Here is a 17,334-nt window from a genome sequence, read left to right as displayed (position 1 = left end):
AACATATCCCTCACAGATCATCTGCTCTTTGTTTACTCCCGGCTACATCCAGAATTGAGATTAAAATCCCATTTTTTTCATACACAAAGCTCCGAATAACCAGGCCCAGACATTTCAAACACATCATATCATCAAAACCACCCAGCCGAACACATTTCTCACAGACTGCAGGCTAGCTTGTGCTTCATAGAGTGTCTAAAAGTAGAAAGGGAGGCAGAGTCTGCAGCTACCACCCCGCTCCTACAATGACTGATCACGTCTCCCTGTGTTTTTAGACCCCATGCATTTAACTTTGGTCTTCTCTCTCCCATAGACTATGTTTTGTCGCTGTTTGTTGCTTCTGGTCTTTCCACACTTCTCTTTTCTGTCATCATCAAAGCAGTTAAAATTGATAGCTGCCCATCCCTGAGCATGGTGCTACCACAGGCTGTAAAACGAGAGTTCTTCCCCCCTACCTTTGCCAGGGTCAGGTTGGTCACAGGAGATCATCTGATCTGGAACTGGAAACTCTTTATTTTGCAATATAAAAAGCCTTGAGACGATGAAATAAAAAATTGAAACTGCACACTCAGCTAAAATATAATATAATATAATATAATATAATATAATATAATATAATATAATATAATATAATATAATATAATATAATATAATATAATATAAATCTTTGTTTTTGTTAATGATGGTCTATTATCTTGTGTTACAAATTCTTGGGTGTGTAGAAGTGGGAGAGAGACAGAGAGATAGCGAGAGAGAGAGAGAGAGAGAGAGAGAGAGAGAGAGAGAGAGAGAGAGAGAGAGAGAGCCTGTCACTGGCCGGTGCAGTGCTTGCAGCAGTAGCTTGGCTCAGTCAGCAGACGGCGGCCAATCTACCGATTTCCTCCTCTCGTTTCTATTCTCCCCCTCTTCCCCTTTATTGCACACCTTTTATTTTCTGTAGCAGGCTCGCAGAAATGTCCGCCAGACCGGGATTTTACCGGCAGGAGCTGAACAAGACTGTGTGGGAGGTTCCAGAGCGCTATCAGAACCTGACGCCGGTGGGCTCCGGAGCTTACGGCTCGGTGTGGTGAGTGTGTGCGTGTGTGTATGTATGTGTGTGTGTGCTGTGAGAGTGGAGGGGCGAGGCTGAACAGTCACAACATTTACGGTATTTCTGTTCATGATGCATCAGTAGACTACAGCGCTTTATGTGTGTGTGTCTCTCAGGACCGAGCTGCTTTGTTAACTGATTGTTTGGGATGTTTTATTGTCTTCACTGCTGTTATTACTGGCGTTTTTTTTTAATTATCATGCTCCCAATATTCAGCAAAACACCTTCAAATTCCATTTCCGCCCCTGTTTTTGTGTGCATGAATAAGATTTCATTGCTTGCACTGATGTCAGCCTTATAGAAAGACAGGCAGGTCTGCAGGGCTTGTTTTTGTCCCACCGCTCACTGTCTGTGGGTCTTACAGCCTGTGTGTGGGAGGGAAAGACAGAATGAGACAGTACAGGAATTTCCCCAATAACCCTCTCCTCACCCCCACCCAGCTTCTACACACACAGAAATAGTCTTGGAAAAAAGTCTCGAATCTTAAGATTTAATTTGAGTAGCACCTCAGCAGATATTCATATATATGTGTGTGTGTGTGTGTGTGTGTGTGTAGCACATCTGGAATGGGAACACAGCTGCAAGTTTGATGCTGTATTCCTTGCACCTGCACACTCACTCTCCTTTGTTTATAACCCCCACGCTCTGTGTGGATGCACTATCAATTTTGCAAAATGTAACTGCCTTAGATTTGGATAAATCTGCCTCAGCCGGTGGGATGCCGTTGCCATGGCGATATGTCATGGCATAACCTCCTCTGACAGTTAATATTAATTAAGCTGTTACCAGGAGGCTATGAAAACGCAGACAAAATTGTTATTGTGTTTGTGTGACAGATCCCTGAGGAATAATCACATTGTGCCACGTATTTAAGCGGATTTGCATGTTGCCAGCTTCAGTGGTATCAGTGAGAAATGACTATTAAAGCTGTGAGTAGTCTGAAAAACCTTCCACTACAAACTGATTGATCCTGGCAGCTGAGCAAAACACTTATCTATGAGCCGAAACGCCCAAACACTGTAGAGAAGTTTACAGATATAATATAACGGACCTTCCTCCAATGACTCTAAAAGCCTTATGAGAGGTAGTTAAAAGCTATGCCATCACCTCCACATTAAACCGGGTAGACACCAAGTGACGACATCACATGACACAAGCCCACTCAGCCTTTTCAGGCTAAAATGAGAAACTCTAAAATTTTAGGTCAGCGTTGCTAAGTTCCCAAATCCTGTAAGTCTAAACCCAAATCCTGTGATGCTTTGTAGCAAGGAAATAAAAGAGGCAGATGATATAATATGATATAATAGCAGGGAGTCCAAGTTTCTACAGATGGAGCACTCACTCTGTGCAGCCAGTTTGGAATCGCCTGTCAAGTTTTGATGTGTCATTTTCTGTTTGAGCTTTCTCTGCACGGGCAAAAAAATGTGCCAATAACCGAACCCAAAACCAGGCTGAATTTCCTGCATCTTAGTCTCACTTTATTATCTCCTTCTTACACAGTAGTAGTGGGAGCTTGTGTCCAGTCACACACATATACAGAGCTCATATCTCAGCCCGTTAAACCACACCCAAGATGTCACTGCCTGTGTCCTCACAAAAGCAGTTTATGTCTTGATGGCTAACATCCTCTTCTGTCAGATTTGAATTAAGGCAACATTTGAACTGGGATGGGATGATGGGATGATGGGATGTGTGTCTCCCTCACTTACCTCACGTCGTGATAGAAGCTTTCACAGGAGTACTGAGCATTAGCATCTTGCCTATTTGCAGCTTTAGAGTTCTGCTCAGAATAGCAGCAGACTAAAAATGCACAGGGGTGGATCATGACTTTGCCTTTCAGCCTCGAGGTAATACTCACATGGACATTTTTTAAAGTAAGTTTAAGGTCTGATTCCCATTTTGGATACTCATGGTACAAAGGATGCATTATGAAAAAAAGTCCATTCAACACGTATCTTGTCCTTCTTGAGAAAAAAAAAATGCCCTAAGCAATTCACGCTTGTAACTCATATTCTCTAAAGGTGCAGTGAGCTTGTGTATAGACAGAAAAGTCAATGCCAGAAGCAGAGTTATTATTTATAGCTAGCTACTGCCACAAGACGCACTTTCTAGACTTCTTCTCTGGTTACATAAAAGGATGATTATGATTTGATAGACTGTTTTCTTGAGTCTTAATTACTGAAGTAAACATTAGCATTGTGAGTGACTCTCATAATCCCCCCTTTGAGGACAGATTCATGCTGAAAATGATGCATAACTGTTGCCAGTAGGCTACAGATATGAGCTATTCAAACCCTTCCTGGCTAACACACATCACCACAGCCCTGACAGGTGAACTCACAGAACCTGTTCACTCATATTACTCTGGATCATCAAACTATATTGATTTAAATGAATTTTTTCCCTTGTTTATATATAAAAGTGGACAATGACGCCCTATTAGAGTTTGCATGTAACAGTTTATAGCCAAATGAATCCGTTTATCTGAGGTTTAGTGGTAGCACTTTAGAATAATGTCACATTACTAAGCATTATTAAGGTATTAGCAAGTGTTTAATTCATCCTTTATATAGCATTACTCCTCCTTAGTATGTGATTTAAAAATATTTATTTATTTATTTATAATTTTAGCTAACTATTTAATCCATTTAACACCTATTTTAAGTTAGCCCAGTTCATCCATTATTTAGCTTACTTACATTCTTTAAAAAAAAAGAAGAAGTAATAACCACTTATTAATTACTTATCCATTATCCAACGATCCATTTTTTAAAGCTAAATGCTTCCAACACTTATCAGCCAACTGTTTTAACCCTTTAAAGCCAAGCGTATCGTATTTGATACACGTGTTTTGGGGAGTTTTTGAGACTTCTGCATCATCAGCGGGACTTTTTTTTACCCCCCAAAATGATATAAATTGCATGACACATTTGTAATGACTAAATTGCAAAAATATGGCTAATGTAGCAAATGCGATACAAATGAAAACTCATATGCAGATTAACATTTGATGTATTTTTATATATATTTTGTCTAAAGGTTCAACAAACACTTCCTGGCAGTTATTTCATGGTTCAGGTTTTAAAGGGTTAATCAGCTTCGTTCTAGTTGTTTTAGCTAATTAATTTAACCATTTATCCACTGTTTTTAGCTATCAAACCTTTCTTCCATAGCAGGTCTCTTAATCCTTTTATCTTACTCACCTGCTTCTCAAAGCATAATTTCTAGACAGGCCAAGTGCGAATGGTTGAGCTTTAGATTATTATACAATTATACAAATACACAAAGGGCATTCCTCCACACACATGCTGACACCGAGTGCTTCCCTGCATTGTTAATGTTGATCTTGAGCTATTGTCACTGACTTTCTCATGGCAAGACTTGATTAGCAAACAGTAGGGGGATGGGGTTAAGGGTATGGCATCTGTATCTGTCGTGTCGTGATGGAGAGGGGGGGGGGGGGGGTCGATACTCAAGCAGTCCAGGTCTTGAAATGTGCACAAATGATCCATGTTCTCAGTGCAATCTCTCGAGAAAATAGGCCTTAGGTCAAGGACCCGACAAGCTCATATAATCCATTATAGCTGGAGCTGAAGAACATCTATCCCCCATCCTTACTGGGAGTAGGGGAATCAAAAGGCAGATTTAAGAGAGAAAAATGGAATAGTTGCATGGAAATACATAAGGAATAACTTTGGAGTACAGACACTAGAGCAAGTAGCACCAAGAATACAAAGCTGTTTTAATAATTTACCATTCACTGCTTCTTGAATTTTGCTGTCATACTCTATGTCTAATATAGCCTCACTGTCTTCTCAGCTTCCTGCCTTGAGCCATAATCCCAATTAATATTCCTTTTCTGCTTCGGTTTCTCGCAACCAAAAAAATGGGACAATTTTGGACCGTTTGCTCGAGATTGAACATCAAGACAGAATATATGTTGAGCTGATCAAGGCTGCTTTCATCTCATGTGAGCATATGTAACATCTGTTCACTAGACTTTGGGCATGAAGCCTTGCATTTGGATTACTATGAATAAAACATGACTGCTTCATTTTCTCCTGTCGAGATTGTTATATCTCTGCTTGTCAGATTGTTGATTGGAAATTTGATAAATTAGGGAGGAAAAAGCACACTGGGATTCTGAGTTGTTGTGGATCTTATGAATAAATAGCATGTGAATGATCGCAGGGTAAAAGCTGTGAAATAAGCTTATTGGAAGACAAATTTAAATGTAGCAGCTGTTTGCGTAGCTTTGCATAATTCCTATAAAAAAATGTAAATAACATAAAATTCTCTTAATGCAGACAACTTGATTTAGCACCATGTAGCAGCCTCCCTCAAATCATTTTTGGCTTTCTCTTAAATTTAATCTGAATATATCACTGTTTAGACTGCTAGCTATCTTATCTATATGAAACATTTCTCCTCATTGCAAAAACAGTTTACTTCCACCGTCTCTGTCTGAGAAACCCAATGTGCATTAAGAGCTGGGATATTAAAGGCATACTGAGACAAAAGGACAGTGGAGAAATCGATGCCTTTGCTAGCTTGTTTGTATTGAGAATGGTGCATCATACCCATGTATGGAAGATGGCAGGGGGGAAGATATGCTCAAGGCGGTGAGGCCTGCTTTATGTCAGACGGAGGAGGCTGGCTGCTGACCTGGACGTAGCCCAGCTGGGACATCCGGGCTGTCAGCAGGTGATTTGGAGACGGAGAGCCGCATGGATGCACTGAAGTGTGCAAAAGTGCAGCAAACTCAAGCACGTAAGCATTATATATCAGCAGGAAAAGATACAGCAATATTTATAGTATGTATAGGAAAAAAAAACAGGACACATGCATCATTTCATGGACACCTCTACTGTAACTGTCTGAAAGTAAACAGACGTTATACCTGCTGTTAGCTGAATCTTTGCAGGTCTTAAGGGTAAAAGAAAAAATGTATTAAGCTGCTAAATGGCCTAAGAACATCATCCACAATCTCTGTAGGGAACAGTACTTTTTACCTGCACAGGAGGACACTCAATTAAACAAAGATGTTATGAATTAGAAGAATAATTTGATGCTTTCTGGTTAAAAGCGTTTTCATTCCCTTGGCATCTTAGGTGAGAAGATGAGGCCACTATGTATATATACTAATCACTAACGTACACAGGATTTCTAAAGCTTAACATGTAGGCACCATCATGTCACCAATCACTTTACACAGTCCCACTCTGAAGCCTTGATTTATGCATTTGTGACTTGATCTTGTTGTGTTTCTGGAAATCAAGGACGCTACACAGTCATATGGTAACAACTTCCCAATTACAAAATGGAAAAATTCTGAATAAATGTACTATAACAATGTAATAATAATATATTAAATAAAATAAGACTTGAGACTAGCAATTGAGACCATAAGCTCACCAGGAAAATGATAACTAAGATAAGATAAGAGATAAGATAAGATAAGATAGAACTTTATTAATCCCTCGGGTGGGTTCCTCTGGGAAATTCGATTTCCAAAAAAGCACAGCACCGACAGAAGTTACAGAGTTACAGAGTTACAGAATATTATATATATATATATATACACACACACACACACACACACACACATATATATATAAATACAGAGACAATATAAATAAAATATACGAAGGGGATAAATAGAATAAATAGGAATAAAAAATAAAAATACAAGTGAATTGCACATTTCAAGTATTGAAACTGAGGTCATGAATCAACTGAGCTTTAGGATAATTTTCCCAATGACGTCTGTGCAATCTAACCTCCTTTTATGTCACTTTCCGGTTACCTCAGAAGTCAGATGTCGAAACTTGGGAGTGAAATCTCTCTGAAGTTAGTGAATTCCAGTAGTAAAGCTAGAAAAGCGAGAAAAAACTTGCTTAGTTCTTAGCAAGGTAGAGTTTTTCAAGTATCACGAGTAATAGAGCATACTACTTCTTTGCTTTTAGCTTAAAACCACTACTGGAGCACATTCGTGGATAGAGTCGAGTCAGTGCTAGCCAACAGTGGCAGCACAGATTAGTTTTAAAGTTTTACTGCTGTTTATGCTCACTTATGCAACTTTGGATTGTTAGCTCAGGGTTGGCGGGGCTGCTCTTACTTTCTAAGTATGAAATGTGACTTGAAAGGGTGTTCCAGATAAAGAAATTCAGACTTAATCTGGAATGCGGCACTGCGCCCAAAGGAGTAACCCCCCCCGCTGGCTAGTAGACATAATGCAGGTTTTAAAGCACTTAGCTCTGGCTTTACTTATCAGAACAGGAAGCTTTGTCCATCCTTTATGTACAGTATGTTATCATAAACCGGAGTAAAACATTTCATCCATGCTGCCAGATGTAAATGATATTTGTTTTAAAATGTCAAATGTTTACAGTCGTTTTATTGCATCAGTTGTTTTGCAAGTGTTGTTCATCACACAAATTTTCAGGTCATAGTTCTTTTTCTTACTTCTTGGTCTATTTTTGCAATGTTATGCATTGTTACTCAATTCCCACCCGCTCTTCCTGTTGGTCTGTTCCACCCTCTGATGGCTGTATTATTATTCTTTCTAAGAGCGGTTGCAAAGCTGGCAGGCCTGAAAAGACACTGGCACCACAAAGGCATTCAGCATGAGCCGCAGCAGGGCTCAGTGTTCAATATGTGGAGTGACATCTACATTTCAAAAGAGATGAGATGAAAAAAAACCCAGCAGCACTTTTACAATATCTGACATCCTCGCTTCCCTTGTTCCACCACATCCTCTTTCACTCACTTCTCCCGTCTGCTTGCGTTTCAAACTCTTCCAGCCCGTTTCTCTTTTTATTTTCAACTTTCAGGCATTCATCACAGCGTGAAGTAGTAGCTTAGCCTAGCTCGTGTGTTAATGGCACTGCATTTAAGTATATCCACACACGTGTTAAATGCTTTATCTGTTTGCTCTTTGCAGTTCGGCGTACGATGTGGTCTTAAGGCAAAAGGTTGCGGTGAAGAAGCTATCCAGGCCTTTCCAGTCTCTCATACACAGTCGCCGCTCGTACCGGGAACTCAGGCTTCTCAAGCACATGAAACACGAGAATGTTAGTGCTCCTTATAAAAATACCCAGAGACAGACAGACGTGGCTCTCTGAATGTTTTTCGCTCCGTTATTGATCCGCTCTGCTTCTGTTTCTGTCTCTGCAGGTAATAGGGCTGCTCGACGTCTTCACACCTGCTGCCACATTAGAAGACTTCAATGAGCTGTAAATCTTTGTTTTTCCCTCGGTGTTTTCTACAAGCTGTACAGCTGTCCACCTTTTTAGATATTTCTCTTATTAGAGGGCATACTGATGCATATATACAGGCAATCCTAGGGGGATTATAGGCTTGTAGAGATGTCAGATGGTTGCTATGGCAGCACCTCCATGTTCTCCTCTGAACTGAAATGCCCTCCCCCATTCACTCATGTAGACTCTCTCCTCTTTTCCAGCTACCTGGTGACTAACCTGATGGGCGCAGACCTCAATAATATAGTCAAATTTCAGAGGTTGTCAGATGAGCATGTGCAGTTCTTAATTTACCAGCTCCTCCGTGGCCTCAAGGTAATTTACTGCATCACGAGTATCTCCTGCATGCCACACTGCAACATGAATAATCAGCTGTGTCTGTTTTAATGCCAGCAGACACATGTAACAGCAGCGAATCATAGACTGTATACAAAAGACAGACAGACTCTGATTTGAATACACAAACCTGGAATTTTGGTCATCGCCATCTTGTTTTTTTCTTTCTTTCTTGTTTGTTTGTTTGTTTGTTTTTTTAACTGGAGATCACTTTTTTGCATGTTTGTCACACTTAAATGCTTCAGGTCATCAAACAAATTTAAATATTTAGAGAAAGGTAACACAAGTAAGCACAAATTGCCGTATCTAGGTCACAAACGGATGGCCGGACATTCTCCTTCAGGATGTTTTGACAGAAAGCCCCAGACCATCACACTACCACCGGGACTAAAACATTTCAGAAAGTTCAGCTTTTGTCTTGTCAGTTCACAAAAGTCTTTTTGGCAAATGCGAGACGAGTCTTTCTGTTCTTTTTGGTCAGCAGTGGTTTTCTCCTTGAACTCTCCCATGGATGCCATTTTTGCCCAGTCTCTTTATTATTGTTGAACCATGAACTCTGACCTTAACTGAGAAATGTGAAGCCCGTCGTTCCTTAATGTTGTTCTGGGTTCTTTTGTGACCTCCTGGATGAGTTGTTGATATGCTTTTGGAGTAAATTTGGTCGGTTGGTCACTCCTGGGAATCATCACCACTGTTCCAAATTTTCTCGATTTGTGGATAATGGCTCAAACTGTGGTTCAATGGAGTCCTAAAGCCTTAGAAATGGCTTTTTAACCCTTTCCAGACAGATAGATGTCAATAACTTTGTTTCTCAGTAGTTCCTTTAGATTGTGGCGTGATGTGTTGCTTTTTGAGCTCTTTTTACCTGCTTTACTTCGTCAGACAGCTTCTATTTAAGTGATTTCTTGATTCAACAGTCCTGCCAGTAATCAGGCCTGAGTGTGTTTAGCCAAACTGAACTCAAATTTTCAAAACATGGCGATTAATTACAGTTAATCAATCATTTAACAAGAAGGGAAATTACTTTTTCACACACGACCAGGTAGGTTTAGGTAACTTTTTTCACTTTATCAAGTTCATTTTCTATATACTCGGGTTATCTTTGTCTAATATTAAAATTTGTTTGACAATCTGAAACATTTAAGTGTGACAAATATGCAACACACTAGGAAATCAGGAAGGGGGCAAACACTAGGTCCACCTTTAATCTGTTGATGCCTAAAACGTGCTGAAGACTGGCTGAAAAAAACACATCATTTCTGACATTTTTCTGGTGACTTTATATAACAAGACATTCGTTCTATACATCCCATTATGTTTGGTTTTGTTTTTTGTTTTTTAAAAAAAGTTCAATATGCTTTAGGGTGATTGACACACTGCTACCATAGTGTACCACTGACATGTGACTTCAAAAAACAAAAGATGGTGGATGGCGAGGCTTCAAAACAGTTCTGTGAAAATCAAATAGATAACTTTTGATCATTTATATACAATGTAACATTGAAATCACTACACTGAAGTGCACACAGACTTTGAAATCCACAATTCCAAGATTTGCCATCTAACACTGAATCATCCAGCTGCCTGTAGATGCTGGCTCTTCACTCTCCGATAGACAAAAGAGGCAGAAAGTTAAATTCTGAGCTGCACTGTTGACCCCCATCTTCTCTCTCTCTCCTCCCCCTGTACCCCTGCCACGCCACCTGTTGAACAGTACATCCATTCAGCTGGATTGATCCACAGAGTGAGTTCCTTCTTCTTGCCTTGGTCAAGAGACCACTGCTGCACTTTGGTGGTTGAAACGACAACATCTTAAGCATTTTCCTATTTCATTTCTTAAAATGTTTTAAGGTGATAAAATCACCTCCAGACTGTCCGGCATTATAACATAAACATATCAGCATGTTTCATTGGGTGAAATTCTGAGAGTACATTTCACATTTTGAAAAAAAAGTCGATCAGAAAATGGGATAATGGTTATTTTGCTCATGCTGCTGAGTTTCAGATATGTTGTAATTCTTGTGATGTTTCTCTATCTATTTAACCAACGTCTTCAGGACCTCAAGCCAAGCAATGTGGCAGTGAATGAAGACTGTGAGCTTAGGGTAAGACTGGTCTTTAGTTTAACCCTACAAATGCTACATTACACCCAATGAAATCCATCAATCTGGAAATAAAATGTTCACCTGTCCTACAGATCCTTGACTTTGGCTTAGCCAGGCAGACAGATGATGAGATGACAGGTTATGTGGCGACTCGCTGGTATCGAGCACCAGAGATCATGCTCAACTGGATGCACTACAATCAGAATGGTAAGATGCCATCGAATGAAAATGAGGTTTTCAAAGTATTTTGCATTTGGCAGCAATAAAATGGGCAAATGCTGAATGGCTGAACCTGTAGTGTTTCTGTTTCAGTTGATATCTGGTCAGTGGGATGCATTATGGGAGAGCTACTGAAGGGAAAAGTCCTTTTTCCCGGCACTGACTGTATCCTTATCATCGTGGCGTGAGTCCACCGCAATTTGCAGCTTTTCTTCTGTCTTAGTGGGAACCTTCCATTGCCTCTTTAAACCGTCCCATGGATGCGGACCTCTTGTGGATTTGCATTACAATCATAGGCCTTTCTATGGGGGGAGCTGCTTCAACAGAGAGAAACTGGGGAATGAATAGGAGCAAACACAAAAGACTGAATTGTCTAGGCTGTTGTATTCAGTGTCTCGGAGGGGCTCTAAAACAAATTTGATTTACTGATCTTTCTGTGCTATCAGGCTTCGAGATGTCTTTTAAGCAGCGATCTGCCTCGGTATGTGAAAAGATACTCTAATGAGCCAAATCTTGCGAGTTGATGACTTCCGCAAATCTCGATGGCCCTTAACTCCTCCTGTGCTAAGATATCGACCAGCTGAAGAGAATCATGGAGGTGGTGGGAACTCCGACACCAGAGCTGTTAAAGAAGATCTGCTCTGAACATGTGAGGACTCTACAAAGAGATTGGGAATGTCAAAATAATGCTTTCCGCAAAAGCTGTTTCTACTGACAAAAGCAAACTGCTCTGATTGATTAGTCACTCCATTGACCTGGCTGTCAGTATGTCTGAGTGTTGGACATAATTGATCACCAGTGGTTGGACATGTTATCCAAATTGTGACTTGCCATGAGTGTAACATTGGTGTGTATTTGCAGGCACAGAAGTACATCCAATCTCTGCCCTTCATGCCCCAACAGGACTTGGAAAAGATCTTCAGAGGGGCAAATCCACTGGGTGGGTGATGGACTGCAGATTGGATTATCAGCTTCTCAAATTCAATTGAAAACCATTAAGACTCTGCTAAAAGTTACTCTCTCCAGCCTGCAAATTTGAAATGCATTTTAACCATATAGGCTTAAATTAAATTTTGGACCTCCTGCTATTTCCTTCTTTTATTTGTCTAGTTTTTTGTCTCTCTTTTAGCTGTTGATCTGCTGAAGCGCATGCTGGTTCTGGACTGTGACGGGAGGATCTCAGCTAGCGAAGCTCTTTCCCACCCCTACTTCTCCCAGTACCATGATCCAGATGACGAGCCAGAGGCCCAGCCCTATGACCAAACACTGGAGAGCAAAGACCGAACTTTAGAAGAATGGAAAGGTAAAGCCTCTTTTTAAAATTTGGTGATTTTATGATTTAAAACAGCTGACAGAAGATACCATACTCACGTCTTACCTGAAACACAGAATTCTGCTGTAGTCCCTGCTGTCAAACTAGAAAATATGACTATGAAAGACATTTGTCGAGGTTTTAGATTTGTGGTGCCAGTAGCAACTTCCTCTTCTGCAAATAAAAAAGTACCATTTGAAATAAAAGTCTGTTGGAACAAGAAGACAATATATTCAAGCTGCACTGATTTTCACATTTCATATTGCATGGGTGTTGCAGAAATGCACCATCTAAGCAATATGGTGCAATATCGGAGACTAGTATTCACCACAACACCACCTGCCTCATACTGTGCTGCCAAAACAACTCTGACCAGCCAGGGCATAGACACGTGACATCTGGGAAAACCTTGTGGTGTCTGGCAAGAGCACACTGGCAGCTAATTCATGGGGTCCTGTGGGTGGCAGGACGGGGCCTCTGTGGATGGAGTTTGTTTTGGCAAAACCAATAGAGGCAGTTTGGAGAGTTTTGAGCCTGGGTCTGTGCCTTGGGCTCTTTTTTCATCGTTGCCAAATCATTCTCTAGCAGTTTTAGGGGGTGTAATGAGATGGATTATTCTGCAGGGGGGGCAGCACTGTCATGTCTATAGCCCCACACGGTCTTGATCTTAAAACACCATCTGTACTAATGTTATGGTGGGTGGTATGTCTGTGAAGGTTCTCAGTCATCCAGGCCATCGTAGTCTAAGGAGCGAGGAAAGAAAAGCATCTGGACTTCTTTAAGTTTGTTGAAAACCTAAAGAAGGCAATTTATATTGAACACAGAGATGACCATCCAAGGACCTCAGGGCAAGCACTTGGCAAAAGTGGAAAGGAAAAACTTCCTTTTAACAGGAAGAAACTTCCAGCAGAACCAGGGAGGGGCAGCCAGCTTTAGTTTATGCTTTATGTTTGGGTTTTATCGACTGTAATATGTTGCTATATTGGACTAATATAGCAACCTGAAGAAACTTTAAAGTATGCACATTATATTATCCTGTGTTGTTGCCATGAAACATCAAGAAGGTGCTTTTGCAATGTCACAATTTCTATTGTTTCTATTGTTACATTCCGAATATTGAGCAGCACGCCTAACAGTGTTTCTTCTCCCTTCTTCTTCATTTACGTCCACAGAGTTGGTATTTGAAGAGGTGAACAGCTTCAAAGCATCTGGCAGCAAGACTGACAGCCTTCAGGTGGAGCAGTGAGACTTTTACTGCTCTGCCTCCTCTGCTTGAAGAAGGACCATGTAGTCAATAAATGCAAGGAGGGCTGGAAAAACAAGCAAAGGAAATGACTGTGTTTGATTTCCTGTCATGAGTTTGTCTGAGCAGCAGGGCAGGATGGTCTCCATGGGATCACATGTGAACATTACTATTACAGGGAACATTTTCGAGTTTAAAAAAAGGATTTCACCAGTGCAGAAAGTTGCTTCCTGTTATGGTTCCGCTCACTGAGGGTAAAATAAGGAACTGCTCAATATCAGGGGCCACGGAGGACGTGAGGATTCATGTGAGGAAGCAACTTTAAGAAACTGAACTTTGTTTAAAGACCAACAGAAGGTGTGGGAGGAGGAAAAAATGCACACTAGGATTTCCAAAGCAACAACAGGAATGCTGTGTCATCATCAAGACGAATGCCATTAAGCTTTCATATATAAAAATCATGCTTGCAGTGATACCATTTCACATCACAGAACAGCTTAGCATTCAGCCTGCATACTACTGATGCATGACTTCTGTGCATTTTATTGTTAAAGCATATTACTGGTGGTGTATTATAACCACTGCTTACTGTGTCTGCCACACTGCTATTAAACCAGTTTGGGGTTGAGAAAGAGGCATTACCAGGAAATGTAACCAGTGTTTCACCTCCTCTGTCTTTGTAATTCATGTCTGAAAATGTTCTTCCATGGATGAAAAGTCATCCCATCCTTACAGAATAGTAAACACCAATTGTGCTATTAATTAGCAAGATAATTAATATATGCCAAAGCTGAAACAGAATGATTGCCCTGCAGATCTGTGTTTACAGTGTGAGTCTCTTTCCTCATATACAGATTCCGCTGTCAACCGATCACCTGTTGGCTTTGGCCCTGCTCCGTAAGGTCTCTCTACTGCTCTGCTGTCTTATACAGATCCCCATTTGTGTTTACAACTGTTAACATTACAGACATTGTGCAAATTGTCAGAATCAGTTCCCAGAAGGTGTCTAACAATGCTGGATAATAATCTGTTATGCAACTTGTAGCTTCATCCAAGCATTGACCGGTCAAACACCACATACTGATGATTCACAGAAAGCAGCCATATTTGGCTGCTTGTGGCAACCAGGGAGCTCATTAGTCATCTTTCATGTTACCTAAGCATCTTTTTCTTTTCTTTCCATAATTCTTGGATCATCTCTTTTTTAACCTCCATTACGTGTATTTTAGTTTGCTGCAGTTAAAAGCTTGGTGCAACATTGTAACATAAATATTCATGCTTGGCAACTCTGACTGGAAATATTTGCGTAAGCACACAAGCCGAACGCATATATGCATTTTTCTAACAAATGGCTGACTTCCCCACTGATGTGTCACTCATCTTGCCACAAACTGGAGTTTCAGTTCTCGTAACTTTTTTTTTTTTTTGCTGCTGCTGCTGTTTTAATAATAGCATGGTATTAAACCACTGTAAGCACAGCCAACAAACCACAGATTTTGCCCTGAAGGTCAGTGAAAATATCAAGTGAAAGGTATTTGAAGTTGAATGCAACAAACTAAATAATAGGTTTAAATTGTAATTGAATCATTTTAATTGTCCATGTTGAACAACAGGATAAGAAGCAAAGTAAGCCAGTTAAACACTCTATTCACATTTATATCTGACTGCTGCTGATGTTTAATTCAATATGTAAACTATGTTGGCAAATGTTGGCTAGAATGTCAGGTATAAAACAAATAAGTGAATTGGCTTGCCTTCCGATGTCAGGTATTAGCGCAGGCATTCACAAGACTAGCTAAGGTGAAACTGTAGCTGTTATTGTAGCCTAGTTAGGTTTTTTAAACTAGCTAGAATAAATGTACTGATACAGTTCTGTCAGTAAAGAATGGTCTATACACATCATTGGCACTCATTTAAGGTTTAATACTACAGCATATGAATTGAATTTTAGCATGTGTCTTGACAGATAAACCACTCCTAGCTACATGAAGTAAATTGTATCCCAGACTTGCTCACATGTACGCGGGCATTTTGGTAAACATAGCTTCTTTCTCTGCATTTGGCCTTTTGTCCACTCATAATTAAGGTAAATGAGTGTGACACTGTGATTTTTTTTTTTTAATACAATTTTTTTTAACAACAAAAAAGCAGAAAAACGCTGTTTTAAAAAAATTACCATGTACCCGTGGACATATCCATATGTGCTCCATCGCAGTAATGCAAAGTCTTCTGAGTTTCTTGATTCAATCTGCTCACATTAAACTCAACCAGCAAGATTACTTCTGCGTGAAGAATAATTCTTTAAGGACACAAGAAAGAAAGTTTATTCTTTTATTTTTCTTCCCCCCCCCAGATTGGTTCACACTGGAGTGCTACATGTAGCCTTTTGTGCAAGTTGTCCACTAATACTGGATGAAAAATGTTGAATTTGAAGTCTAAATTAATCAAAACTGTGTCTCAGTCAAGGTGTGAGCTCTGAATGTTACAGTGTTATGTGCTTATGTTGTATATGTGGTGGATTTAATTAGCAACTGCAAACTGAATGTATATGTATGTATGTATGTTTGTTACAAGTTATGACTTTTGAATACATGGTGGCGTGTGAGTCAACTGTAGTCCTGAGTTTCAAATCGCTAAAATGAATGTCAGCTCTTAGTTTCCAAATGATTCAAAGGATTTTCTCGTCATCAGACAGTACCATGACTTTTAAGCTTTGGCTTCAACAGAATAAACTCGATCATCTCTGTTTGCCAAAATGTCTCACATAGAGTACACATCATTCTTGCATACTTCATATCATTAAACGTGTGATTTTTATAGTTTGGACTAGAACCATTAATTGTGAATAAAATACATTGTTGACATAAATATATACTGTAAAGACATAAAGCAATCTAGATGATGATGGTGGTTTTACATGTAAAACTCAGACACTACAAACCTCATCATTTAGTATTTGTTTTGCTCTGAAGAAAACAGGTTTTCCATTTTTGTTTGTTTGCTTTTTAATGGGGTGTTCCAACTGACTAAATGGGTTTTCTCACAGGGAATTTGCAGTATATTTTGTATATTTCAAAAATATACAGTGCCCCTGTGAGGAAAAATGCACTGCAATGTAAGAAAACACCAGCACTGGAAAAGTACACAAAGACGATCAAAGTTGAATAAAAGAGAAAAAAAAAATAGCAAGAGCCCCCACACAAAAACCCCTCACAAAACACAGAATTTGTTATTGGGGGGTAGTAATTCATGATGACAGGCTAAACAGTAAATAGCAAACATAAACAGTATTTTATGAATAATGTGATTAAAAGACACATTGCCTAGCATCTTTTCTCCCTCACATCACCAGTGAATCCTCCCCTTCTTTTAAGCATGTTTAAGTAAAATCCTTCGCATATTTGGATTTCTGTCGTGTCTGCAGCTGTTCCATCACATCTTTATCTTCCCCCCCCAAACACTAGCATTTTTTCTACTTCCATTGTTTCACTTTTTCTGCTTTTGTTGTGTTTATTTAACATCCACTGTGTTTTTTGTGCTTTCCAGAAATTTTCTAAAGTTGCAGTGCGTTTGAACTCTCAGAGCCACTGTAGAAGGAATTCAAAAAAATAAAATTTGTGTTGCCAATAATTAATTAAGACAGCTGAACATGGATTTTGCTCAGACATCCTATATTTTGGATTTGGGGTCAAGGCACCCCATGCGCCCACTCTGGACATTCCCCTGCTAAAAGCACTGACATGTATATCAGGTATTTAAACTGAGGTGCA

The 17,334-nt window shown here is 39.8% G+C and overlaps 1 protein-coding gene across 1 annotated transcript; it reads left to right on the top strand.

Moving 5' to 3' along the window:
- Window positions 1–820: 820 nt before the first annotated feature.
- mapk11 (mitogen-activated protein kinase 11) lies at window positions 821–17,194 on the top strand. The gene is made up of 12 exons (XM_080886659.1): window positions 821–1,066; window positions 8,034–8,163; window positions 8,267–8,325; window positions 8,553–8,664; window positions 10,400–10,429; window positions 10,743–10,790; window positions 10,883–10,997; window positions 11,103–11,174; window positions 11,579–11,658; window positions 11,871–11,949; window positions 12,139–12,312; window positions 13,494–17,194. The coding sequence occupies exons 1-12, from the start codon at window positions 954–956 to the stop codon at window positions 13,565–13,567; spliced, it is 1,086 nt and encodes a 361-aa protein (XP_080742785.1). The 5' UTR covers window positions 821–953; the 3' UTR covers window positions 13,568–17,194.
- Window positions 17,195–17,334: the final 140 nt, after the last annotated feature.

This window comes from Rhamphochromis sp. 'chilingali', assembly GCF_963969265.1.
Source record: "Rhamphochromis sp. 'chilingali' genome assembly, chromosome: 7".
Lineage (NCBI taxonomy): Eukaryota > Metazoa > Chordata > Actinopteri > Cichliformes > Cichlidae > Rhamphochromis > Rhamphochromis sp. 'chilingali'.
This window is presented reverse-complemented; position numbering and strand designations above follow the sequence as displayed.